The sequence below is a fragment of the Capra hircus genome, chromosome 19 (genome assembly GCF_001704415.2).
Source record: "Capra hircus breed San Clemente chromosome 19, ASM170441v1, whole genome shotgun sequence".
NCBI lineage: Eukaryota > Metazoa > Chordata > Mammalia > Artiodactyla > Bovidae > Capra > Capra hircus.
Window position 1 is genome coordinate 22,271,683 of NC_030826.1, and position 26,062 is coordinate 22,297,744.

General features: G+C 57.7%; 1 protein-coding gene across 1 annotated transcript; it reads left to right on the plus strand.

The window, feature by feature from the left end:
* DOC2B (double C2 domain beta) lies at positions 1–26,062 on the plus strand. Its single transcript, XM_018064376.1, has 9 exons — positions 1–531; positions 9,031–9,110; positions 11,873–11,947; positions 14,319–14,428; positions 14,571–14,697; positions 17,544–17,701; positions 21,578–21,659; positions 22,352–22,448; positions 22,968–26,062. The coding sequence occupies exons 1-9, from the start codon at positions 159–161 to the stop codon at positions 23,102–23,104; spliced, it is 1,239 nt and encodes a 412-aa protein (XP_017919865.1). The 5' UTR covers positions 1–158; the 3' UTR covers positions 23,105–26,062.

A 26,062-nucleotide genomic window follows, 5' to 3' on the forward strand; every position in this document is an offset into this window, starting at 1 on the left:
GCCGCCGAGCAGGCAGCAGCCGCGTCAGGGCCGTCCGGGGGCGCCGCCGGCGATGCCCGCAGCCCCCGCCGCGCCCCGCCGGGCCTGCTGAGCCGCCCCCGGGCCGGGGCCGCGCCGGGTCGGGCCGGGCTGCGCCCGGGCGGAGCCGTGCTGCCTGCATGACCCTCCGGCGGCGCGGGGAGAAGGCGACCATCAGCATCCAAGAGCATATGGCCATCGACGTGTGCCCCGGCCCCATCCGGCCCATCAAGCAGATCTCCGACTACTTCCCCCGCTTCCCGCGGGGCCTGCCCCCGGACGCCGGGCCCCGCGCCGCGGCGCCCCCGGACACCCCCGCGCGCCCGGCGGCGGCCAGCGCTGGCCGCCGCAGCCCCTCCGACGGCGCCCGCGACGACGACGAGGATGTCGATCAGCTCTTTGGAGCCTACGGAGCCAGCCCCGGCCCCGGCCCGGCCCCCAGCCCTGGGCGGCCGCCCGCCAAGCCACTCGAGGAAGAGCCGGACGCCGACGGCTACGAGTCCGACGACTGCAGTAAGTCTCCCAACCCGCCCGCTTCTCGCCCCCTCCCCTGCGCGGCTGCTCGCGCTCCCGCCCTCGCCTCCTCTGCGGTCTCGGTTCCTCCGGCACACCCCCCGCCTGGTGGCAGTCCCCGGCCGCGCCGTGCACTCTCCGCGCGCCCAGCACACACAGCCCCTCCCCCGAGCAGGTCCGAGAGGTGGGAAGTTTGGGGGCGCCCCCTGGGGGTGTCCCATTTCCAGCGGCCGGCTCCCCGGAGCCCGCGCCGCGCCCCCTCTCGGCCCGCCCGCCGGGAGCCCTAGCGCGGGCGGCGGCTTTTGTTCCCTGGCAGGGCGGAGCTGCGCCCCGGGGAGACACCAGTTGCTGCCGGCCGCGCGATCGCTCCCAGCCCCGGAGCACGCGGCGTATCGGCCCCGCAGCCGAGGATCGGGCTGGGTGAGAGGCGGGGAGACCCCAGGGCCGGAGTCGGGCGGCCTCCCGGGTGGGCCCGGCGGCCGCAGAGCGTGGTGGCTTGACTGGCGCACGGGCCGAGGACCAGGGGACCGTGGGGCCCGCTTGTCCTTTGGAAAAACCTTGGTGGTTCCTCCTCCCACGTTCGTTGGTCTCGCCGCTGCGCTCGACCGGGCCGCCGACCTTCGTCCACCTGTTACACCCGCTTCCCCGGCCAGTAAGGGCCCCCATCCCCACCCCAGCCTCCTCCTGCGGGCATGAGCCCCGAGCCCCAGGGAACAGGCAAGCTCCGGGGCCCCCGGGGCCGAGGCCCGGCTGGCTGGTGCTCCTGGCGTCTTTCTGGGCTCCGAGGGTGGCCGCCCTGGCCTCCCCGCCCGCCCCGGGACTGGAGGGAAAACCGAGAACGCCGAGGTCGCCCTGCGGTGCCGGATGGATTTACGCGGGATGGGGCCGGGGACGCGGGCAGCGTTGCTCGCCAGGCCCCTGCCCGGCTGTAGCCCCTGCCGCGTCACTCTCAGAGCTAGAAAACCCGAGTCCAACGCCGGTTCTGCGGGAGGTGTGGACTTTTCTCGGGGCAGGGGTCGCTCGCCCACTTCGCCGAGGCTCGCCGGGTCCCATCCCCCACGCAGCGCAGCGAGGGCGGCTGCGCCTGGCTCGGGTGCCCACATGGGCCTCAGCCTGAGGGTCTGGAGTTTCCCCAACATAAAATGTGCCTCTGCAAACTGACAGTGGGGGTTACCAGCATCTCAGCGGGAAGCGGTGGAGCCAGACCTGTCGTCACCCTACCCGGGGAGGCCCGGGAGGAGAGTAGAGGGGAGGCCTGCCAGCCCTGGGTCAAGTCGGTTGGAGCCTGGCCTGTGATGGAAAGCTGCCGGCTCTGCACGCTCTTGGGCCTGGACCACAGCCTTCTGGCCAGAGCCTGGCATGTTGAGGCCCAGCCAGCCCAGGGGCATGAGGATGGGGAGCAGTCCTCTTCCTCCATTTTCCTGCCAGACTGGGGAAACTGGGTCGGGAGAGTTTATTGCCCTCCGGGCTGTGCCCTGGATCTTCCCCACCCCGAGTTCCTGGCACCCTGGGCCAGGTGCACCCCCTCACTTGCTGTGCCTCTGGGCATGCAGACCCAAGTCACCCCTTTGCATGCCCTGAATCTTCCCTGGCTCCAGAAGAAGGGGTAGGCCACTTTTTCCCATTTCCAGCATCTTTCCTGCTACACCAGGGGAGCAGGCAAGCAGGGCAGGGCTTCCACCTGAGCTTCAGGCTCTCCTGGTGCCACCCGGGCCCTCCAGAGAAATACAGCTAAGAGATGAGAAATCAGGCTGTTTCTTTTGGCTGTCCCTGAACCCACAGGCAAGAAGGGGACCAGAAAGGGCAAGACACGGGCCAGTTGCCCCACCTTCAGTCCATCAACTCAGCAGTCCTTCACAGAGCACTGTCTTCACAGCAGAGAGGGAACGGGGCTGGGGCCCTGGACCCAGAGCTCATTGTCCTAGCAGGAGACAGACGCACTTGGGGTCAGCAGTGTGGGGCAGTCAGACACAGCCTTGCCAGCCTGAAGCCGTGGGCTGGCCACACCCATGCCACCAGGGCACTCTGCTGCAGAGAGCCAAGGAGAAGGGTGTGTGACCGAGCCAGGGCCAGCTTGAGCCCCCTCATTCCCTTCAAGGGGCCACCGCCTTGGGCCCCATCAGTGGCCAAACATCCCACCTTGAGAGCACAGAAATCTAGGTTCTGGGGTTGGGGGGCCAGGTTCTAGGGTGGAACCATTCTCCACTCAGTAGCCCAGGCCTCACCTCCCTCTCAGCTCTGACAACCAGATCCCTACAATAAGCCTAAATGATTCAAGCCAGATGGTTCATTACGGCTTTAGCCAGGGTTATGCTATCTGCTGCCCTAATTATTGGATTATCTCCGTTCTAACAAAAAGAAATTAGGACGGTTGCTCCGTTGTCCAAGGCCGGGAGTGAAGTGCTGTTTACTTATTCAGCCTTTTTTCCCCTTCTCTTTAAAGCCCATCCTCGATTAAGTCACCGCAAGGCACAAGCACAAAATTGACAGGCTCCCCACTGATCTAATAGGGGAGCGTTAACAGGGAGAAGATGCAGAAATGTTACAGTTAGAGGTGTCCCTTGTGCCCGTGCCCTCCCAGTGACCCACAGAGCGGCCTGGCTAAGCTGGACTCCGCAGCTTGCTGCCCTTCCAATGGTCCTATGCCCCCCAACCTCCACACATGCTACTCCCCTGCCTGCGATGCCCTCCCACCCAGTCTCCACCTGTGGAAACTCAGGCCATCCTTCAAAGCCGTAATGACTAGAACGCTTTGGGGTTTCTAGGTAACAGAAAATTCAGAGTGCCTCAAACAGTGAGGACTGTTGAGGCCGTGTGGCACCGGCGCAGATTCACGCCCCTGCTCAGCAGCAGTATCAGTGGCAATGGTTCTGTGTTTCTCCACCCGACCACGTCCTTTTCCTCTTTTCTTTAAGTTTTATCTATTTTTTTGGCTGTGCTGAGTCTTCGCTGCTGCACGGGCTCTAGCTGTGGCGAGCGGGGGCTACTCTCTAGCTGCAGTGCACAGATTTCTCATTGCGGTGGCTTCTCTTATTGTGGAGCACAGACTCTAGGGAGCACCGGCTTCAGTAGCTGTGGTGCAAGGGTTAAGCCATATGGGATCTTCCCGCATCAGGGATCCAACCCGTGTCTCCTACGAAGGCTGGTGGATTCTGAGCCACCAGGGAAGTCCCACCTTTTCCACTTAGGCTGACCTCCCTCATATAACAGTAAGATCCTAAATTTGATGAGTCTCCACTCCCATGTCTCAGTTTAAAAGCGAGGAAACCTCTCCCTAGGAGATCTGTGAGCCAGAGTCGCATCTCATGGTCGTGCTTACACTGGCCCCTGCATGATTCATCCGGGGCTGAGTCAGGACCAATGGCCACAGCGGCCTTGAAGCAGTGTTGGAGAGGAGGAATCGCTGTTAGGCTGGCCCAGAAGGCCCTCAGCTGGAATCATTTCCCTGTCCCCGCTTGCTGTGATTCCCGTTCCTTAGGGGCCTGTCATATTCTACCTGGGCCGTATTTCCACACACTCAGCCTCTTAGGACCAACTAGGTGTCCGGCACTGTTGCCGAGCATGGAGTGCCTGAGACGCAATCTCTGCCACCAGGGAGTTCATGGAAACGGAGACACACAAATAACCCAGCAGTGACGAGTCAGGAACCCAAATGGGAAGCGCTAGCTTGCACGGAGCTCTCCCGCAAAGAGGGTACAACGGGAGGAGGGAGAAGGCAGGCTGGCCGAGTGGAGGGAGGAAGAGTCCAGTGGCTGGAGCAAGGGGAAAAGAGGACAATGAAGCCCAAGTGGTCATCACAGAGGGCCTGAGTGCCACACCACGGAGGTTGGCAGAGTCCAGGAGGCAGTGGAGAACCTTTGGACCGTGTAAAGTAGGGGAATTAATAGGTTTATATATATTTTGGGGGGTAGTTTAATTTTTTTAATTCATTTATTTTTGGCTGTGCTGGGTCTTTGTTGCTGCAGGCAGGCTTTCTCTAGTTGCCGCAAGTGGGGGCTGCTCTCTAGTCCCATGCATGGGCTTCTCATTGCAGAGGCATCTCTTGGTGCACAGGCTTCAGTAATTGTGACGCACGGGCTTAGTTGCCCTGCAGTATGTGGCATCTTCCCAGACCAGGGATTGAACCCGTGTCCCCTGCATTGCAGGCAGATTCCTAACTACTGGACCACCAGAGAAGCTCGTGAGCAGGTTTATAAAAGTCCTCGCCCTCTGCCTTGAGCACCTGGGAAGCAGGACCATAAGCTGTGCGCTCATTCCTCTTTGCTCCCCCTGCAGTGCCTGGTCAGTGCCTCAGTCTCCCCAACTAGGAAATCCTTTCAACTCAGACTTGATCATTTTTTGTGGTTCTTGCCATGGTTTTTTTTTTTTTTTTAAACTATTTGAGAGGATAACATTTTTCTTAAAAAGAGAAACAAAACCAGGGCCAATTGCCTATTCCCAAGGGTGTATGGGTGAGGAAAGTCCAGGTGCAAACCAAGGTCAAAATGATGCTGTCAGTCTCCATCAGCCAAGCAGAGGGATGTTCTGCCTTAGAGGAACTGACAGGAGCTGAGCTTGATTTTCTCTGAATTAGCCCCATTAAAGCTCTATAATTATCAACAAGCGGGTGACAACTCTCAGAGGCCCATTAGTGACCAAGCCTCATAATTTATCCAAGGATGTAAACTTTTGCCAGGATGTGTGATTTGAGTGGCTGGAGGGCAGGACCTTGTGGTTCACAGCGACAAGCACCTTCACCTGTCCTCAGGGCCCCCTTCACCTGCCACAAGCCCAGGTGGCCTTTCAACTCAGAGGCCCCTCTCGGGTGGCAGACCAGCCCTCCCCACACCCCAGGAGCAATTCTGTTTATCCCTCTTTTGTTTTTCTGTCCCATCCTCTCAAGAGTTCAGCTTAACAAAGTAGCAGACAGAAAATATTGGAAGCCACTGGGCTTTAAGGCAGGAAGGAGCAATCAGGACGGAAGTGAAGAGGCCTGGATTCTGCGTCCAGCTCTGCTGTGCCACCCTGGCCAGATCACCTCCCCTCTCGGAGCCTCATTGCTCCAAATAGGAAATAAAGAGCTCTCTAAGAGAGCTCCACCACCAGCAAGTCTCTAAAAATGGCAACTGAGCTTCTCTAAACTATTATTTCTTCTAAGACTTGCACTGGCATCTAAAGAAGTCCACCAATCCCGTCCTGGGGCAGCACCGGGCTTGCTGTTCCTTCCCGGGCAGTGATAACAGCTATCAGTTTTATTGAGCAGTGTCAGGGCCCCGCTTAAACACAGGTGTCTGTAAATCCAGTGGAAGGGACCCCTCTCCCTGCCTGGAGCTGAATTTCCCAGTGGGGGCTCTGTCGGCTGCCTTGTCCTTCTCTGGGATGAGGAACTGGGCAGAGATTGTGAACTGTGTGGATTTTGTGGTTGCTGTTCTTTTCTTTTAATTGTAGGATAATTGCTTTACAATTTTGTGTTGGAACTGTGTGTTTTAATACATGAGCATCACACCACATCTCTGCTCGAGTGAGCAGCCAGCTAACGAGTTAGTTTGGATAGACCAGCCTTGTGAATTGAACATCTGCTCACATTGCTGGTGTCAGAGGCGTGGTCCCTGCCCTCCAGAGGCTAATGTCTGGAGGCACAAGCCACAAGTTAGGCCTGAACAGAACAGTAGGCTGATTTACTGTCTTGCAAAGCCAAGAGCTTTAAAGGCTGTTACTGCAAAAGCCTGGAGAAGCCTGGGCCTGTGGCTGTTAGTTGTTGCAGGCGAGGTGATAGATCCCACCCTTAGAGCACCCTCACCTGCCCCACCGGCACGGAGGCAGCCTAGCAAGCAGGCAGCAATAGGCCAGATGTGTGCGTGCTCAGTCATGTCTGACTCTTTGCGACCCCATGGACTGCAACCCGCCCGGCTCTTCTGTCCATGGGATTCTCCAGGCAAGAATACTGGAGTGGATTGCCATTTCTTTCTCCAGTAAAATCTGCAGAGGTCAAACCTGCTTCTCCTGCATTGGCAGGTAAATTGTTAAATGCTGAGACACCTGGGAAACCCAATAGGCCAGAACTGCTGCTAAGTCGCTTCAGTCGTGTCCAACTCTGTGCGACCCCATAGACGGCAGCCCACCAGGCTCCCCTGTCCCTGGGATTCTCCAGACAAGAACACTGGAGTGGGTTGCCATTTCCTTCTCCAATGCATGAAAGTGAAAAGTGAAAGTGAAGTCGCTCAGTTGTGTCTGACTCTTTGCGACCCCGTGGACTGCAGCCTACCAGGCTCCTCTGTCCAAGGGATTTTCCAGGCAAGAGTACTGGAGTGGGGTGCCATAAAGCATGCTTCTCCGCTCGGGGAAAAGGACTCTTGACTCCACTTAAGGCCTGTTGACTTTGAGTTTAGACACAATTTTAACAACTATTCTCACCTGGTTTCATAGAAAAACCAAGTAACCAGTGACTAGAAGGCAGAGCTGCCTATGCGACCAGGAGCAAGTACTTTAACATAACAGGAGTTTCTAGCGGATCTCAAGAGAGGAGGCAGAAAAAAAGTCAAGAAAACCTCAAAAAGAGTGGCCACCCGGGATCGCCTGGTGAAGGACTCGTCTCACACACCCTTCAGTGCCTGGGCTGGGACTTGGACACAGGGCACAGTTAGCCGCAGTCATAGCAATGACTCAGGTTGTTCCGAAAAGTCTTAAGTGACCGTTTGTGTATTCTGCTCACAAGGGCTGGGAGGGGAGCGATCCAGTTCAGAACGAGTTCATTCCAGGAGGTGTCTCAGAGGGGCAAGTACGCTCATCTAGAAACATCACCTAAATGGATCTGCTTCTTCTATAATTATCTACTGAGTACTTTCCGCACCCCAGGCATGCCGTGAGGTGGATGCTGTTTTTCCATTTTGCAGATGAGGAAACTGAGGCACAGAGAGACTAGATATGCTAAGGTCACAGAGCAAGGAAGTGCAGAGCCAGGGTTTGAACCCAGGGTCAGACCTCAGAGGTCAGACACCCTACAGGTGCCCCCGACAGGCAACAACAGAGATGCTGAGCAGGGTGCCTGACCCTGTGTTAGGAACAGAGATGCAAGACAAAGAGTGGCCGGACTTGGCCAGCAGGCTGTGGTTTGCTCTCGACCCACACTGGGCAACCCTGGCCTCCCCCTAGCATAACTCCAACTACCCAGCACCCTGCCCTCTGGGTGGTCCTGTGGTTGAAATGGCCCTTCTCCCAGCCCCACTCTGCACTGGCCAACTCCTACTCATCTTGCATGGATCAAGTGAAGGGTCCCTTCCTCCAGGAAGCCTTCTCTGATGGCCCCAGTTCACATCAAGCTCAGGCCTCCTCCATCAATCCTGCCCCACTGGACTTTGTTGTGGCAAATCCTTCTCTTCTGTTCCTCCTGTTAAGCTGTGCTTTCCTTGGAACAGGAACCTACCTTTTGATATCTTCATTCGTGTGTGTGTGTGTGTGTGTGTGTACTCAGTCATGTCTGACTCTCTGATCCTGTGGACTGTAGCCTACCAGGATCCTCTGTCCATGGAATTTTACAGGCAAGAATACTGGAATGGGTTGCCCTTTCCTTCTCCAGGGGATCTTCCCAACCCAGGGATCGAACCCACGTCTCCTGCATTGGCAGGCAGATTCTTTACCACTGAGCCACCAGGAAAACCCCTCTTCATTCTTAGAGCCTAGCATGTTGTGAACACTTGGTAATGAGTGAATGAATGGGAAGCCAGTTGGCCAGCAAGCAGGGTCTGGGCTTCTAAAGACATCCTGTGAATGTGTGTCTCGCGAGGGAGACTTGCCCCCAAGGTCCGCCCTCAGCCACCACCCCCGCCTTTATACCAGAAGCCACAGCAGCATAAAGGTCACAGCTGCTGTGTGTGATGGTGCCTGAGGGCAGCAGCTGTATCCAGTCACTGCCACACCCTCTGCCCAGCCCTTGGGAATCCCTCTCTGCTTTTTCAGCGGCCACAGTGGCACCATGAGGGCCCAGCTCGCTCCTCACAGCCTGCCCAGGGCCCCTAAGGGCCTGGAGAGACCGGATGCCGCAGCCCCGAGTGCTGCTGGGGGGGCGGTGAGTGGACCAGCCGGTCGGCCAGGCCCAGGCCTGCAGCCCCCCGGAGCCTGACCCCTCTGCCTCCTCGCACAATCTGAGGACAGATCACAGGCCAAGGGGAGCCGAGGTGTGGAGCCTAGGCCGGCAGTTGCACCAGGACGACAGGAACCCCTTTAGCCGAGTGCCCGGCACACGTGCCGCACCCTGCACCAGCTGCAGGCCCCGAGGCATGACGCAGGGGTTCGGAGGCCACCACCTGGGTTTGACTCTTGGGCCACCGCTCACGGCATCTGGGGGTGATGGGCCTACCCTCCCTGAGCTCCTTCCCAGGGTGGGGGATGCTGGACAGGTAGTAGGTGCCCAGTCGGTGGCAGTCAGCATGGACACCGTGACACTTCGTCTGACTGCGCAGGGCTGGGTGCCGCTTCTCCCCTGTGTGGCCCCGGGGTGACCTGAGCCCTCCCTGTCCGCAGCCGCCCTGGGCACGCTGGACTTCAGCCTGCTCTACGACCAGGAGAACAACGCCCTGCACTGCACCATCGCCAAGGCCAAGGTAGGCCCACCGGCGGGCGCAGGGCGAGGAGGCAGTGCTCAGCCCAGTTACCCCCAAGACACTGCTGCCTCCCCTGCAGGGAGGCTTTTCAGGGAAAGAGCAGAACCGAGAAACCGGAGAGAATGAGAGGAGGAGGGTGGAAGGGTAGCATTTAGGGGCCTAAGGCCGCCAGAACTGGGGAGCTGTCAGGGAGGGAAGGGCAGGCAGGGTGCTGGCAGGCCTGTCCTGCGGGTGGGGAGGAGGGGTTGGACGTGGATGCCTCCGGCCCGAGGTTCCCAGCACCTGGGCCTCCCACCTCCCTGGGGAGGCTCTGGTCACATGGGCCTGAGCTTGCTCTCTGGGCGGGGGTGCCAGGTATCTGAGCCCCCCCAGGTATATGATCCCCTGTCCTGGGCTGGCTCCTGTCAGCTCTGGTCTTAGCCACGCTGTTCCCTTCGTCCCCACCGCATCGCTCCCGCTGGGAGGAAGGTGCCCAGGCTGATGTTCTCCCGCAAGGTAAGGGTGGCTGCGCCGCCTAGTAGAGCCTCCCAGTAGAGCCGTGGAAGGGCGTGGGCCTGGCTCCAAGCGAGGAGCCTCCGGCATTGCTGCCTGGGCCCAGCCCCACCACCAGCCCCCCAGCCTGCCAGCTTCTCTCCCCTCCTCCCACCCTACCTGTGGCTCTTGCCCGTCCAGAGGGGCCAGCCACCTGCTTCTGCCCCAGCTGTGTGCCTCCTGGCCTGGGCCACTGTGGTGGGGTGAGTAGTGTCCCCGGTGGACCCACGCCATCGCCTCCCCACCCTCTCCTCCAGGGGCCTCTCCGGCGGTGGCGTGCCAAGGTGGAGGGCAGGATGCGCGCCCGGGCAGACCCTTCCCCTCGCCCTCCACCAAGCTGTGTAGATAGAGGTTGTCCAGGCCTGGAGGCTGGGGAAGGGCAGTGGCTGCCAGGCTGCTCTGGCAGAGCCAGCCCTCCTCCCCCACCCATGCAGACACCGGCCCCCCCGTGCTGTGTGCCCCACTGTCTCTACCGAGCTCTCAAGGGGCTGTGTGTGTGTCCACTTAGGGTTGCTGCACTCAGGCATTGACCGGGGGGAGCCGTGGCAGCACCCAGTCTCCAGTTCACCCTCTGCTGGGCAGGAGGTGGTGCAGGTGTGGGAGGAGCTGGGGTGAGCGAGGATGTGGGGAGGGGCCCCAGGGTAGGAAGGCTGAGGCTGACAGGGGGAGCCCCTTGGGTGTCTCTCAGAGGACACCAGATGCTCCAGCAGTGGACCCTAGCTCGGCCACTCAGTCTGTAAGTGGGTAGAGTGGCCTCAGTTTGCTCATCTGTAAAACAGGGTTAATTGTCCCCCCGTGTGATTGTTGTGAGCAGTAAATGAGTGCTTAGTACCTAATGCTGTCCTGGAGGACAGGGCCTGGTGGCAGACACACCCACCCACAGCAGAACTGGGAAGTTCCAGCTGTGTGGGAAAGGGTAAGAGGTGTGTGTTGGGCAGGGTCGCTTCTGCCATGATATACACAGAGCCGCCCAGCCAAGCCTCATCCTGGAGTCAGCCCCACTTACTGGGCAGGACAGAGCTGGAGCCCAGGCAGCTCCGGGCCCAGCTCAGATGCTCTGCTCCACCCTGAGCCACTTCTCTGGCATCGTCAGAGGGCCTAGCACAGACCAGAAGGGGGCAAATGCCCTAGCAGCAGGCCCACAACAGCACTGCCTCCTTGACTCCCACAGCCACCCTGGGACATGGGGACTGTTAACCCCTTTTACAGATGATAAAACTGAGGCTCAGGAGGCAGAGGCCTCATCACTTACCCAACTGATAGGTGCCGGAGCTGGACCTGAACCGCCATCCTGGCGCTAAAACCTGTGGGCCCCTTCCTGGTAACCAGGCAGCGCTGGTTAGAAGTTGGAAGCCCCGACATCAGATCTCAGCCCCCACCTGCGGGCTCCTCTGAACAAAGGTGGGGAGTGGGGAGAAGGCCTCAGCTCCCCTGGGAGCTTGCAGTTCGTCTTTGGATGAGGTCATGGGGATGTCACCTCCACCCTGCGCATGTCACCACTCCCTCCCTGCATCCCTGTGAGCCATCCCAGGAAAGAGTTTCCAGAAAGAGGAGCAGGAATGAGGTCAGCTGGGCGCCTGTCTGTGGTTCCGTGGGCTCCCTGGCTGTGCACACTTGATGGTGGTCGAGAGTGAGTGAGGGGTGCCCTCTTGCAGAGGGACTCTGCACGGCCGGCCAGCTTGTGTAGCCTCCGGGGACACAGACAGGCAGAGCCCTGTGGCCAAGCCAGAGAGAAATGGAGCCTGGTCTCCAGGACACATAATGTTCTTCTGTGGCCGCAGAGGGAGGCATGTGGATGGGTAGACAGGGGCTCACGAGGACTTAGGGTCAGTGAGGAAAGTCGCAGGGCTTGGGGAGCAAGGGAAGATGGTTCAGGAAGAAGGAAGGATCTGACCACAGCAGGATAATGGGGGCCTCATTCAGAGAAAGTTGAGTCACCTGGCCTCCATGACAAGGAGACGACAACGAGAAAGAGGCCGATCTGACAAAGATGCCCTGGGTCATCTACACAGAATCAGACATTTGTGGGGGGTCGGGGCAGGAAATTGCACTGGTACTGAGCCATCCTTGCTCCCCCATCCTGGGGGTATGGGGCAGGGGTGCTTCTGTGAAGAGGGTCATGAGTGGACCCAGCCGGGAGGCCCAGGGACCTGCGGCCCCAGGTGCCGGGAGGCCCTGGCTGCTCTGTGTCCCCAGGCCCCCACTTACACCCTTCGCTGTTCTCTGCCCAGGGCCTGAAGCCAATGGACCACAACGGGCTGGCAGACCCGTACGTCAAGCTGCACCTGTTGCCAGGGGCCAGTAAGGTAAGGGGCCCTGCTCTGGGCCCGCTGACCAGCTGTGCCCGCCTGAGCCCAGGCTGGACTTAGGGCACCCAGGGAGCTCCCAGCTCCCACACCCACTCAGCCCCACACCCTCTAGGCCTCCCAGGGGACCTCTAGCCAGCACCACCTGCCTGCTGAGTTGGGGAAACTCCACCGGAGAATTTCCAGGCCAGCGTTTTATAAGAAACATCCTCAACTGGACATTAATAGTATGTGCAAACAAAGAGTTCTGTGACCAGGTAACTTCAGGAAACATTATTAAACTGGCTTCTTTACTGCAGGACTTATCAGAGCCTTTAATGCCCTGGTGGGCAGCTCTGTAATATTCCACAATGGGGATGGAATGGTCAGCATCTGCCCAGATTATTTGACTACAGAACACTTGTTCCCACACCAGATGATCTGACAAACAGACCAGGCCAATAGGTGCATCTGTGAGAGAAGAAAAGAAATTTTTTTCCTTAAATTAGCTATTAACAAAAGCATCAAGGTGGCCCTCAGCACTGGAAGACCAGAACTTGATTAGACTTCTTTCATGCAGCTTACAGTCGAGTGCAGTTTTCTTTGTAATTTCATGGGAAGAAAGGTCACATCGGTCCTTCCTTGGCCTTGGGAACCCACAGTCATCGCAAGGGGTGAGGTGGACAGACTCCGTGCCAGGGGCACTCAACGGGAGTCCAGCAGCTTTGCTTCTGAATAGAGAGCAAGGCAGAAATGGAGGGACAGGGGACACAGGACATGAGAGCTTAAGCAGCAGAGCCTGGTGGCTAGCGTTCTTATCCTGGCCTCTTTCTCAGAAGCCGTAGTTGAGGACTTCCTTCCTGGCCCGCGAGTGACCTCACAGGAAAACTCAGCAACTGGGGCGGGCCTCTGGGCAGAGGGCCTCCCCTGCCACTGCTCCGGACAATTGGGTGGCCCTGCCCCCAGGTGGCCACCCAGGCTGAGGAGCCACAGGCTGCTGAGGTCTGAGTTCCTTTAGGTCTGGACTGCACTGGTCCAGGGGAGTCACCCCGGAAGGGAAGGCAGGGCTGTGGGGAAAAGGACAGTGGCCCTTCTCCAACGCCTGGAGGAGCAGGCTCCCCCTTGCAGCCTTGCATCTTCATGCTGGGGGCCGGGCAGGGTGATCCCCAGGGCTGTCAGGGCTACACAGCCCCAGGAAGGGTCTCAGTGAGCGGGCGTCCCTAGACTCCTAGGACCTCAAATCAGCAGTACCTGCTGCTAAGTCCTAGGGGCCCGTCATAGGATTGACCCCTGAGTTAGGGCAGCATTCCATAGAGCACAGTCTCCTTATAGACAGGGGCCTGAAAAGTGAGCTGAGAGAGGTGGTCGTTATGCCCTGGAGCCCTGGCAGAGGGTATGGAACCCACTGGGCTCCACAGAGCTTACGCAAGTGGGGGAGCTGGGACTCAAACCCAGGGCTGTATGACCTCAGAGCCTGGGCTGGTGTGGCAGACATCAAAGGGAACTGGGCACAGAGGTCAGAGTCTGAAGGGGACAAGACAGGTAAGGAATCCAAGACCCGAGGTGTCCGGAAGCTCTGGGAAAGGAGGCAGGTGCCTTTGGGCCAGGCGAGGAGACTGCGGGAGAGGAGCCAGTCCCGCAGCAGACCTCCGGCAGCCCAGCCCACACCTCCCGCAGAGGCCTTCCCCCACCGCTCCTGGGCACGCCCCTAGGAGGCAGGCCCCTGCTGCTGTGTTTTCCGAGGACTGCGCTAACCGGTTACCACCAACTGGGTGGGTTACACCACCACCAAGCTCTTACCTTCCAGTTTTGCAGGGCGTGGGTCCCACTGGGCTAATATGGATTGGCAGCATGCCTGCCTTCCATCCTGGAGGCTCCAGGAGAGAAGCTGTTTCCCATTCCTCTCCAGCTTCCAGGGGCGCCCCTTTGGCCCAGCTGGCTCGTGGCCCCTTCCTCCGTCTTCAAAGCCGGTGGCACCTCTCTGACCTTCTGTCCTTGTCACACCTCCTGCCTCTCTCTTGCCTTTTTCTTCCACTTTTAAGGGCCTGGTGATGACATGGCCCACCTAGATCATCTGCCTGTTGTATACAGATTTTTTTTTTTTTGCAAGGCTAAGGAGTGGAGAGGGCCTGCACCATGGCATGTGGGATCTTAGTTCCCCGACCAGGGATTGAACTCATGTGCCCTGCAGTGGAAGCTCAGAGTCTTCATCACTGGACCGCCAGGGAAGTCCCTTTGCTGTTGTAAAGTCAGCCGATGAGCAACTTTCGCGCCGCCCCCCCCCCCCCCGCTTTGCTAGGTTCTGGGGGATTGGGACGTGTGTGGGGCCATTACACTGCACACTGCCCGCTGCCCTCCTTGATGCTCAGAGGCTCGTTTTTGCTCTCTCCAGGCGAATAAGCTCAGAACGAAAACTCTCCGAAACACTCTGAACCCCACGTGGAACGAGACTCTCACTTACTACGGGATCACAGATGAAGACATGATCCGAAAGACCCTGCGGTGGGTGAGGCCCCCCCGGCCACCGGCTCCCCCACCCCACCCAGCCTTGTCCACAGGGCTGGCCCTGCCCTCACACCCCCACCCACCGCTTGCAAACCCTCCCTGACTTTGGAAGCAAACTGAGAGGCCCCTTGCCCTCCAGGATCTCCGTGTGTGATGAGGACAAATTCCGCCACAACGAGTTCATCGGGGAGACCAGGGTGCCCCTGAAGAAGCTGAAGCCCAACCACACCAAGACGTTCAGCATCTGCCTGGAGAAGCAGCTGCCGGTGAGTCAGTCTCTGGAGCCATCCAGGGCCCACACTGCCATGAGCGCAAGGCCAGGAGCATTTTTTTTAATCTATTTATTTTTTGCCATGCTGGGTCTTCATTGCTGTGTGAGGGCTTTCTCTAGTTGCAGCGATAGGCGGCTACTCTGTGGCAGCGCACAGGCTTCTCATTGCAGTAGCTTCTCTTGTTGCAGAGCTCAGTAGTTGTGATGCCTGGGCTTAGAGGTCACACAGCATGTGGAATCTTCCTGGACCAGGGATGGAACCTGTGTGCCCGGCATTGGCAGGTGGATTTTAACCATTGGGCACCAGGCAAGCCCCCAAGAGCATTCATTGAGCACCTACTCTGTGCCTGGCATAGCTGCAAGTGCTGGGGAGACAGATTAATCTCCCTGCCCTCATGAAGCCTGGACAAGAGCCAGACCAAAAATGAGATAGACCACCCAAACAGATAGAACATTCGGCAGGGATCAGGGCCGAGAAGGAAAGCATGAGAGGGGTCGATGGGTTAGATGGGTGCTCTGGGAAGGCTCACCTGGCAAGCAGGGAATATCCCAGGCAGAGGGAGCTGCAGGTGCAAAGCCTTCATGGAAAAGTGTTCAGCCTGTGGGAGGCACAGGCAAGAGGCCAACTGAGTGGGGTGGAGGGAGCAGGGGGCAAGGGGTCCTGGGAGCTGAGAGCTGGAGTTGGGGTTGGGGAGACTGAGAGGACTCCAGCTTTATCTCTGAGTGAGATGGACCACAGGAGTGTGCTAGGCGGGGGCCAAGCTGTCTGAAGATATTTTAACAGGCTCTCAGGGAGAAGGAGTGGAGGGCCAGGGTGGGGAAACCAAAAGTGCAGAGGCAGGAACGGGAATAGGACGTGGGCAGGGCAGCAGAGGAGCCAGGGAGAAGGGCTGAAGATCAGCATCCTTAGGTGTGGGGCCTGGGAGGACGAAGGGTCATTCACTGGGACGCGGGGGACTGTGGGAGGAGCGGCTGGGGATGCTCGGACCTCAACTGGAATGTGTTAGGCATGAGGTGATTGTGAGATACCCAGAGGAGACAGAAAATAATTCTTTCCTAGAAATTGCAATTGTTTGAATGTGTCAGAACTGATTTTGCCCCCGGCCGTCTCCAGCAGCTGAGCCCTCCCAGTCTCTTGGCAATGTTCCCCTCCCCACTCCCTGTCCCTCTCCCCTCCCCTTGCCTGCCTTCACCCAGTTCAAAAGGACTGGGAGGGATTGGCCAGGAGGTCCCAGGTCTGGGGCCCTAAGAAACCTGGGAAGTCCCACAGAGGACACAGTTCCCTCTGCCCAGGACACTTCCCCACCAGAAGCCTGGGCAATGGGAAAGCTCTAGAGGACAGAGCCCAAGGGTCATCCCCTGAGTGCTTGTACCCATCTCGGGCCCTGCTCAGCGCAGCCTGGCCTGGTCAAGGCCGGGAACAACAGACCCGAGGTCAGATCCCAGCTCTGTATTTTTGCATAACTTGAATAAATTGTACTCTGTGGTCACATTCTCTCCCACTCCTAGGCATGTGTGCGATGGAGATAACCTTTTAAGTGTTATTATTAGTCACTAACCGCAGCTGACCCAGTTTCTCCAAATGATCTATGTCACTTATAAAAGGCAACATCAACTCCTGCTGGAGTTGTGTTCCTGTTTTGATCCCTGATATAAACAATCACCTGTGTGGTGTTAAATGTGAATTGTGTATGAGCAGTGTGTGTGCAAGAGTGTGGAATGCATGCATGAGCACCTGTTTCATGCACAGGGGATGTGTTTGAGAGTGTACATGCTTGTGCCTGGGGCGTGATCAAGGCCTTGCTGAGCCTCGCTTGAATTTGCCAGGATCTCGTGACGTTCAGAGACCCACAGTTGACAAGGGTGCAATTTGGGATAATCACTCGGCAGTAAAGATTCACTTTGATGGTACCTCATAGATTTTAGAGAGCCTTGTAAACCTTATTCATTGTTCGTAAATACTGAGAAATGTCCCAGTTCAATGGTCTTTATGCGAAACCATCCAAAGTATATCCCACTGTTAAAAAAAAAAAAAAAACAGCTGAAAATATCCCGGCTCATTATACTGTTTAATTTTCACACATCACACAACTGGCACAAGAGTCGTGGTTTAGTGAGGTTGTCACACTCGAAGCCCGAGGCCTGAGTGACAGGTGGTTGAATCTCACCTGCCCCCTCGGACCCATGGGTACCGACTGGCTGAGTACTGTGTGAAGTGGCCAAGGCTGCGTTTGCACTCAGGGGGAATGCAGTGATCAGCTGGCCCTGGGTATGTAGTGGGGGAAGCAGTCCTTCCTTCACCCCACAGGATTCCCATCTCCAGAGAGGTGCAAGCATGGCCCCGGCCCACGAGGGGCCACGTGAGGTGCTGCTTTAGTGCCAGGCAGAGGATAGCCACGCCCAGAGATGGAGTGTGAGACGAGCCTGGCAGAGATGCCAGGAAGGGGCCCTCGGAGGTCACTGGGCTCAGGCTGGCTGGACAGAAGGTAGAGGACAGGGGTTCTGGGTGAGCACCAGGTGGAAATGGGAGGTCTCAGGATGCTGAGTGGGGTGGGGAGAGGCCACACAGTGAGACCTAGACTTGAGGTCTAACTCCAGGGGCAGGTGCTGGGCCCTGCCCCACCCACCTCCTAGCTGCCCCTGGGGTTGGACTGTTTTCCCAGATTCTCCCAACGGGGCCCTCCTACAGCCTGAGGCTCCAGGAAGCACGATCCAGGGGCCAGGGTCCCAGTGAACCACGCCCCACACACACCAGCACCTACTGGGCTCCATGTGGCCTGGGCCTGTGGCTGCGGGAGGGGCGGGCAAGGACAGCCGAGTGACGGCTCTCCCGCTCCACAGGTGGACAAGACGGAAGACAAGTCCCTAGAGGAGCGGGGCCGCATCCTCGTCTCCCTCAAGTACAGCTCGCAGAAGCAAGGCCTGCTGGTCGGCATAGTGCGCTGTGCCCACCTGGCCGCCATGGACGCCAATGGCTACTCAGACCCCTACGTGAAAATGTGAGTGTGCGGCCCGCTCCTTCCCACCTTCTCACTCCTCGGTACCGGGAGGTGCAGGGGCCGCGAGTAGGCTGCGCAGCAAGTGGTTGTGTGAAGCACAGGGGGCGCTGTGCTCACAAGGGTCTCCCGTGCTCCCTGGGTTGAATCTAGCCAAACCCCTTTCTCAGATGAGGAAACCGTTGCCCACAGAAGCTGAGTGGCTGCCCAACCCGTGCAGAAAGAGCAGTTCTCTCCCGATGGCTGGTTCAGGTCTCTCTGTGACTGTGGGGCCCAGGAGGGGCTGTGAGCAGGTTGGAGGAAGGGACAGGAGGCTGGGAGATACAGTGAAGGGGCTCCGTCAGGACTTAGGGCTGAGCACACTTGGGCACAGGCGCAGGTAAGGTTCCCTCAGCCCTGCCAGATGGGGCTCGTGGTGGTGCTGGGGAGATACTGATGCAGGGGCCCCAGAGCCGTGGATCTGGGTCAGGACAGGCTGTGATCAGAACCCAGAGAGGAGCTGGTGGCCGTTCAGAGAGGGATGAAGCAGGTGGTTGGTGGGCACCATCTGAGCTTTGGGGCTCTCCACTAGCAAAAGATGGATCTGAGTCTGACTTCACTGTTGTTTGAGGCTATCTTGAAGGTTAGAACTTGGGGAGGAATTTGGCTCAGCCGAAAGGAGATGTTTCTGCTCAGGGAGAGGGACAGAGTTACGACATAAGAAGCAGGGATGGTCCTAAGGAGGCTCAGGTGACAGAGGCCAGCATAAAGACCGACTGGTTTCCCATTTAAGAAACAGTGAATTGGGCCCCAAGCTCGACCATTGGCACAACTGACTTCCAGTGGCTCACAGACCACCGGGAGAGGACATGCTGTCCTCGCTCAGAAGACAGGCTTTTAAAACCAGTGGAGGGAAAGTAAGCGACTCTGGGTAAGCTGGGAAGATGTGTACACTCTGTGGCCGCATCACTTCCCTGCCAGGTCCGTGGGGTCCAGGGGCCCAGGCCCCGGTGGAAAGCTGCTTTTGCTGCCATTGCTTGAGATAGCCATAAGCTGGAGACAGCCCAGTGCTCATCAGCAGAGGGAGAGATGCATGGAATGTGGCGTCTGCATGCAGAGGAGTACTATGCAGTCGAAGTGAATAAATGAGGACTGGGTGGATTAACGTGGACAGCTATGCCAAGCGTGCCAAGCCCAGAGCAGACTGTAGAGGGGAGCACGCAGCGTGACCCTGTAGGGATGGTCTCTGGGAAGGGAGGACGTGCGTCCACTTGTATCTGTGATGTTAGTTTCCCTAGGGAAGAAAATAGGATCTGAAGCCAGGGTGGTGTCAAGTTTTTAAGTCGGCTCAGTGCCTACCTGCCAAGTTGATAGGAATTCCAGAGTCTCAGGCTGGGTTATCTGGAAAGCAGGGTCTCACCGGTTACAGCGGAAGGGCCAGCCACCCGCTAGGGCCAGGGCGAGGCAGCTCTGGTGGGGCCTGTCCACCGCACCTGGGCCACACCGCCCCCCTCCCCCACCCCAGCCACAGGCGTGAGAGTCACTGGGCCACTGCAGCCACGTGCCACCCTCCAGCCACGGGCTGGGTCAGGGTGGCCTTTCAGAGGGCAGCTCTTCGGGTGGCCCCATGGATCAGAGGGAGGTTCCCAGTGGCCTATAAACACCTCCATCTGATTCAAGTTCCCTGGGTGACATGCAAGGGGTGGCCACTCAGGGCTCCCATCTCTGAAAGGCCTCTTCACGGACCATAGGCCTCCTCCTTGCTAAGAGTAGGGGAGATGCAGGCCCAGGCTTGAGATTCTGAGCAGAGCACCCGGGGCCCCAGGGAAGAGCCAGGTAGAGGATGTTGAAGGGCAGAGCTAGATGGAACAAGGCCTTTTGTCAACATCCTTATTTTTTATGAACTTCATCCCAGATGACAGCTGCTTCAGTCTCCCCAGGCTAGAAGCTGACCCCAAGTCCAGTCTTAAGTCCAGTCTTCCGGGGCTGGTGATGGTTAACAGTCATCACACGTCCTGAGTAACTGCTGGGTGCCAGGGGTGGGCTAGGTCTCATGGAACTTTCTACGCGGTCCTTCTGTTACCTTCTCCACCCCCCACCCAGGGGTGCTGAGGAAACACGGAGCAGCTTGCCCTGCTGCCCTGGGCCGCCCCTTCCTTCTCTAGCCCTCTGGTGTCTTCTAGAGGCCTCAGGCGAGCAGCAGTCACTGTGCAGAAGAGACGCAAGGCAGCAATGGTAGGGGACTCCAGCAGCCAGGGCAGGAGGGCGTCCTGATAGGGAGGGAGGGGAAGCAGCCACCGATGGGCCCCTGGAGCACCCCGGCTGTGCTCCTCACCCACACAGGCCGCCCTCCCTCCGGGAGACAGCATACACAAAGGCCTGGGGGCAGGACGGGGGACGACCCCTAGCTGGGGTCGCATGAGGGTCTCTAGATGGGCATCGGCTGTGCAGTGTTGAGGGCGTGGGGAGCCCAGGACAGCTTCCCTTCAGGGGCTTCCACAGGCAGGGCTGGGAGACGCTCCCACAGTCCAGGACCCCCATCCCTCCTCCTTGCCCCCAAACCAAACAGGCAAAGAAAGATGAATCAAGAAACACATGGAAGCTTGTAAGGAGCTGAAGAAATTCACCATCTCTGGGTGGGGGTTTATGGGAACCCCCACTTGTTTAAAAATTCATCTTTATTGAGGCTTAACTTATACCCAGGAGGTTTCTCCCTTTTGCTGTGGGACTGATGTATACAGTCTCATAACCACCACCGTAGATACCATGGCCCCAGAAAGGTGCCCCAGGCAACTGCTGATTTGTTTTCGGTCACAGTAGTTTTGCCTTTTCCAGACTGTCTTCTAACAGCAACTCCACTGCTTCCACACGACCTAGCGCTCCGGAGAGCCCGCCACGCGGCACGTGAGCCCGGGGTGCAGTCTGTAGGTCTGTGCTGCCGAATACTCCCCTGTCAGATCACTTCCTCTTGAAGTGCACCAGGGTGGGGTTGCTTCCAGTTATTGATGGCTATATAAAGCCGCTAAAGAACCGGATTTTGTGCAGACCTATGTCTTCATTTCTCTCCCCACCCCCAGCTTTTGTCAGTACGTATTTTCCAGTGTCTCTGTAATGACTTACGTAATAACTATCAACTTTTTTTTTTAAGTGTACAGAAAAGCCACAGTGAGATACCACTTTCTATGTTTGCTGATCCCACCCGGTGCTGGGCACCAGGAAGCTGGGGGTGGGTGAGAGAGATTCTAGTGTCGGCGCAGGGACAGGGTGGGAAGCTTTGCAAACGAGAGAGCCTGGCTTCTGAGCACCAGCCCTGTGCTGGGCAGCTGTGTGACCTTGGGTAAGTCCCTCCACCTCTCTGAGCCCCAGATGAAGACCGCTGCTCTGCAAGCAGGGATTTCTTTTCTCTGCAGGAAGCACTGTTGCCCAAAAGACCTTTTTCCTCCCCAAAGTTTCAGTGAGGCAGCAGCGACACACCCCAGGGACTAGGTTAAAAACCGCTGTTATGCACTTAAAGATGCATTTTATAGCATGCAAATTCTATCTCCATAATCTGCTATTAAACACAGAAAAGCTCTAGCAAGGGACCAACTCTAAAAATGTTTTTCTGGCGGGAAATGTGAACTTTGTGAAAATTAAAACTTCCAGAAATTAGGAAAATCCCCTTTCCTCGGGGAACAGAGGGGGCTCTGTGATGTCAGGAACAGGCTGTGAACAGAGGTCCAGGTGATGAATGACCCACTTGCTTCTCTCACTACACTGACCACTCACCTGCGCCATGTCTGGTCATCACGAATGAACAGAAGTCTCTCCCCCGGGAGAAAGTGCTTCCAAGCCCTGGGGGCTCCATATGTTCTCACAGCCTCGTCTCACCCTCTGCCTATCCGTTGGTTATAATTCCAGATACCTGAAGCCAGATGTGGACAAGAAATCCAAACACAAGACAGCGGTAAAGAAGAAAACCCTGAACCCAGAGTTCAACGAGGTATGAGGGGCTGGTGAAGCTGTGGAAAAGCCACTTACTCTCCCCTGGGGGGACTGAGTTTTCCAGGGGCCACTGTGGGAGCTGGAGGGTGGGAAGGGGCCCACAGGAGAGCCCCCAGCCATGAGGTCGGGGAGTCGTGGGAGAAGTGAGGCCAGGCTGAACCAGGTTGAGGTTCAAATGGAAGCAAGGGGAGGCCTGCAAACCTCGTCAGAGGATGGAGCTGATAGGACTGTAGCCATGGGGAATGTGGGGCCTCAGGACCCCAGGAAGGTGGGTGCAGCTGGTGAGGAGCTCAGAGGAGCGAGATGAGGGAGAGGAGCCTGAGTGACTCAGGTCCTCAGGCCGAGGAGGTGCTGCCAGGGGGTCGTCAGATGTGGAAGGGTCCTGGAAGCTGACAGGAAAGAGGGTTCCACCAAGAAGGGAGTAGTCAGCAGAATCAGACCCAAGAGTGGCCCAGGCCGCCTGGTGTGCACTGACCTGGCGATAAGGAGCCTCTCAGGGATCTTGAGAAAGGCAGCTTCAGTGACCAAGGGACAGGCGGTCGGAGGGAAAGGGGCCCCTGAGGACCTCAGCCAGGCTCTCAGAAGTGGGTGAGATTGGCGAGAATCCATCACAGCAATTACTGCACACTGACCACCAGCCGACTTCCAGGCCCTGTGGCATTGGCCTAACACTCCCCTTCTGGCCACCAGGAATTCTGTTATGAGATTAAGCATGGGGACCTGGCCAAGAAGACCCTGGAGATCACCGTCTGGGATTACGACATTGGAAAATCCAACGATTTCATTGGTGAGAGGCCATGATGGGAATGCTGTTCAGCAACATGCCAGTCCTAGGGCAGAGTCCTGAATTAGGCCAGAGCCACGTTGCAGCCTGACCCTGTGTGACAGAGAAAGAACAGGCCCAGAGAGGGAAAGAGGCCTGGCAGGGGTCACACAGCAGTGTGTGGTAGAGCAGGGGAAAGGGTGGATGATGGTCAGCCCTCTTAGGCTGGACTCTGAGTCCTTGCGGCCCCAGATTCCTGGTGGGCTGGGTGGCTGTGCACAGTGGAGCTGCCCCCAAGTACTGCTCTGGTCCTGGGGAAAGGCAAGGCAGGATAGGATCCTTGGGCCCTGATTGGGGGAGTGGGGGGCAGTAAGAGGGTCTAAGCGTGTGGTGGTCAGAGCAATGTCCACCCTCTAAGCAGGTAGGTAGGATAGATAGTCTGGCCTTGCCACACAGTCTGGGAGGGTGTTGGGGGCACTGTTCCTGAGGGACCCTGAGAGTCATAGGTCAAGTATCCCGGCGGCCCCGGGCTCCCCTCTGCAGGTGGCGTGGTTCTGGGCATCAATGCCAAGGGAGAGCGCCTGAAGCACTGGTTTGACTGCCTGAAGAACAAGGACAAGAGGATAGAGCGCTGGCACACACTCACCAACGAGCTCCCGGGGGCCGTGCTCAGCGACTGACCCGCCCCGCCTGTCCGCCACCTGGCCCAGCGCAGGCCTGGCCCTGGGCTTCCTCGGCTGCTGCTCAGGGCCTCGGCCCCCACATCGGGGGAGATCCAGGACACCTGCTCGGACACAGCCACTGCAGCCCCTCCGAGGGATGGTGGGGGCGGTGAGCTGGGCCTGCTTTCCGCCCCCTGAGGCCCAAGAGGGCTGGGTGGAAGAAGAGGACCTCAGTACCCACCCGGAGGAAGTAGATGGGGCCATCCAGAGGACAAGGACCCTACAGAGGTCAGCAGTGAGTTGGAGGGGACCCCAGGCTGAGAGGGGCAGTGGGGAAGGAGATTTTGGGTAGGACAGGACTCTGAAGAAAGTCCATTCCCTAAAGGAGGTTCTGACTTCAGCTCTGGCATGACTGGGTGGGTAGAAAAAGTTCACCTGAGAGCCAGGATCTGCTGAAGATCCTGGCGCTCCTCATGAACATGGGCAAAGGGCAAGCGCTTCACTCAGTGATTCTGCAGGCCCCTGGGGAAGAAAGAGACCCAGAGCCTGCCCTCAGGGAGGTCCCCGTCTAGTTATGGAGCTAAAAACAACCCCTTACAACAGGGGTTTAAGGAATGCCAAGGCCAGCCTGACCCACCTACACATTCTGTGGACTCCGCTGAGAGGGCTTCCTGCAGGAAGTGATATTTCAGCAAGACCTTGAAGACTGAGTGGAGATTCTAGGCAGACAAAGGAGGAAGGGCACTGGAAACAGTGTCCAAGGCCTGGAGAGGAAAGATGATTTGGGCCGGGGAGAAACTGTCTGGACCCAGGGTCTCTCTCGGGAGGATGAGGGGAGAGGCAGGGTTTGTTAGGAGTGGGGCAGGGGCACCCAGCCCTCCCCCATCCCACCCCTAGCTGCCAGGCCAACTGGGCTTGTAGCCATGGGAGGAGTGGCTTAAACTGATGTTGATGCAGGGTCAAGTTCAGTTCTCAGACCCAGCTCTCCGACCTTTGATCTTTCTCCTCCTGAGGAACCTGGAGGATGGGTCCTGCTTCTCGTTGTTCCCAGCTTACGCATCAGGTCAGCTGTGGTCAGGAAGAGTCACTTTTCGCATGAAAAAAAACCAAAAGGCCTCCTTGTCCTCACCCTCCGCTCCCTGCCTTCCTCCACCCTCCCCATTCCAGGCTCTTCCTTCGGGTTCAGGGTTGGAAAGCAGGGAGCCCCCCGCAACTGCCTCTGCATCCATTCCCTACTGAGATCCCTCTCAGTACTCAGCAGCATCCAGGGCCTTGTTTCTGGGAACAGCTGGCTTTGTCCTCCAGGAGCTGAGAGCCACTCTGCAGCCTGGGTCAGGGTCTCCAGGAAGGGATTGAGGGCATCAAGACTCTGGGGCCCAGGCCTGAAGCCCCCACCTCTTCCTGCTGACTAAGGGGCCTTCAGGAACCCTGGATGAACAAATGCAGAAACCAGGAATTTCTGTGTTCAGCCCATCCCTGTGCTAATGGAAAACAGAGCCCAGAGAGGGAAAGTGATCTGCCTGAGGCCTTTCAGGTTCCCTGCCCCACCCCCGGCCCAGCGCTCTGACACCACACCCACAGCAACCCTAGTACAGGGCTCACAGGGTGCTGGGCTGGACCCTCTGCTGCAGACACAAAGCACATCACCATCTGAGGCCCGGGGGCAGGTGATGATATGAATCTCACCAAGTGCCCATCAGCCTGTTTTCATTTTCCAGGGAAAACAGGACTCCAGCCCCCACACAGTACCTGGCAACCTTGGCTGATCACGGAGTCTTGCTTTTGCCTCTCTGAGAAGGCTTTGTGCGTGGTGAGGGTTTTTACAGGCACCGTCTTGATGAATCCTCACAGGCCTGGGAGATGGGTTTAACTGCCATCTCCATTTGACAGATGAAGAAGCAGATTCAGAGAGGCAGAGTCTGATTTTGAGGAGCCTTGTGTCTGGGTTAACTCTGGCTGTCTTCTTAGCATTACCTTTGGTGGGGGGTGGGGGGGGGTTCTCTCATTCAGAGAGGAGCTTCACAGAGAGATGCCCTATAAACACATGGAAATGCTGAATGGCCAAGTTAGAAGAATACTAGAGCCTCACCCAGTACAACTTCCTTGTTAGACACATGGGGAAACCAAGGACCCACAAGTAGAAGGGGCATATTCAGGACGCACTTGGGATAAGAACCTGGGACGCCGGGCACCTAGGCCAAGGTCTTCCAACGTCCTAGGCTGTGCAAGTGCAGACTTGGTCCTGAAAAAATGGTCCCTGATGACCACAGGGACAGTCAGGCTGGAGGTGGGGCTTCAGGACAGCTAGCTCAGGCCAAGGATTGGGGTCTTGGGCAGGAGGCCTTCCAGGGAGACAGAACCTTCCTAGGACCCTGGATCTGTTCTGGACCCCTTACAGTTTGTATCTCTGTTAGACAAAAAGTGCTTTGAGAAGCTGCGGTATCAGCTCTGCCTTTGACCCCAAACTGGCTTTCCTCTGCTATATCAACCCCACAAAAACAGGTAATTTGACGCCAAAAAAAAGTCATTCCGAAGTCAGCTGTCAATAACTAGGGGTCACTGGATGGGGCATCCATCTCCACCCCCACCTTCCTACCTAGTCTCCGCCCCGCCCACCACTACTAGCCAATCCCCGACGGGCCCGTCTTCCAACTCTGAGGCGGTAACCTCCTGACCTCTAGTGGCGAGAGCAAGGAACTGCATCTCCCGGCCCGCGCATGTCCCTTTGTTCTTTCTCCAACCGACAGAACCTCCCGATGCATGGACTCTGGCCGTCTTCGACGCAGACTCGTGCACTGCTTACCGCCGTTTTGCTATCATGTGGCGCCTGCAGAAACGGTTCTGAAACTGCAGCCCCCACACACAACTTTTGTACTTTCGTCCGACTTACCCGAAGGTGTCCTTTTTAAGTCTTATTTGTTAATATTTATAATGACATATAATCCAAAGTAAATGGAAACATTCATTGCGACCATA

What these genes read in the sequence shown, in the direction of transcription:
- DOC2B (XM_018064376.1), top strand. Translation starts at nt 159, where the DNA reads ATGACCCTCCGGCGGCGCGGGGAGAAGGCGACCATCAGCATCCAAGAG. An exon ending in TGTTGCCAGGGGCCAGTAAG is followed by an intron (nt 11,948 to 14,318) that starts GTAAGGGGCCCT and finishes TGCTCTCTCCAG; the next exon opens with GCGAATAAGCTCAGAACGAA. An exon ending in ATGATCCGAAAGACCCTGCG is followed by an intron (nt 14,429 to 14,570) that starts GTGGGTGAGGCC and finishes CTTGCCCTCCAG; the next exon opens with GATCTCCGTGTGTGATGAGG.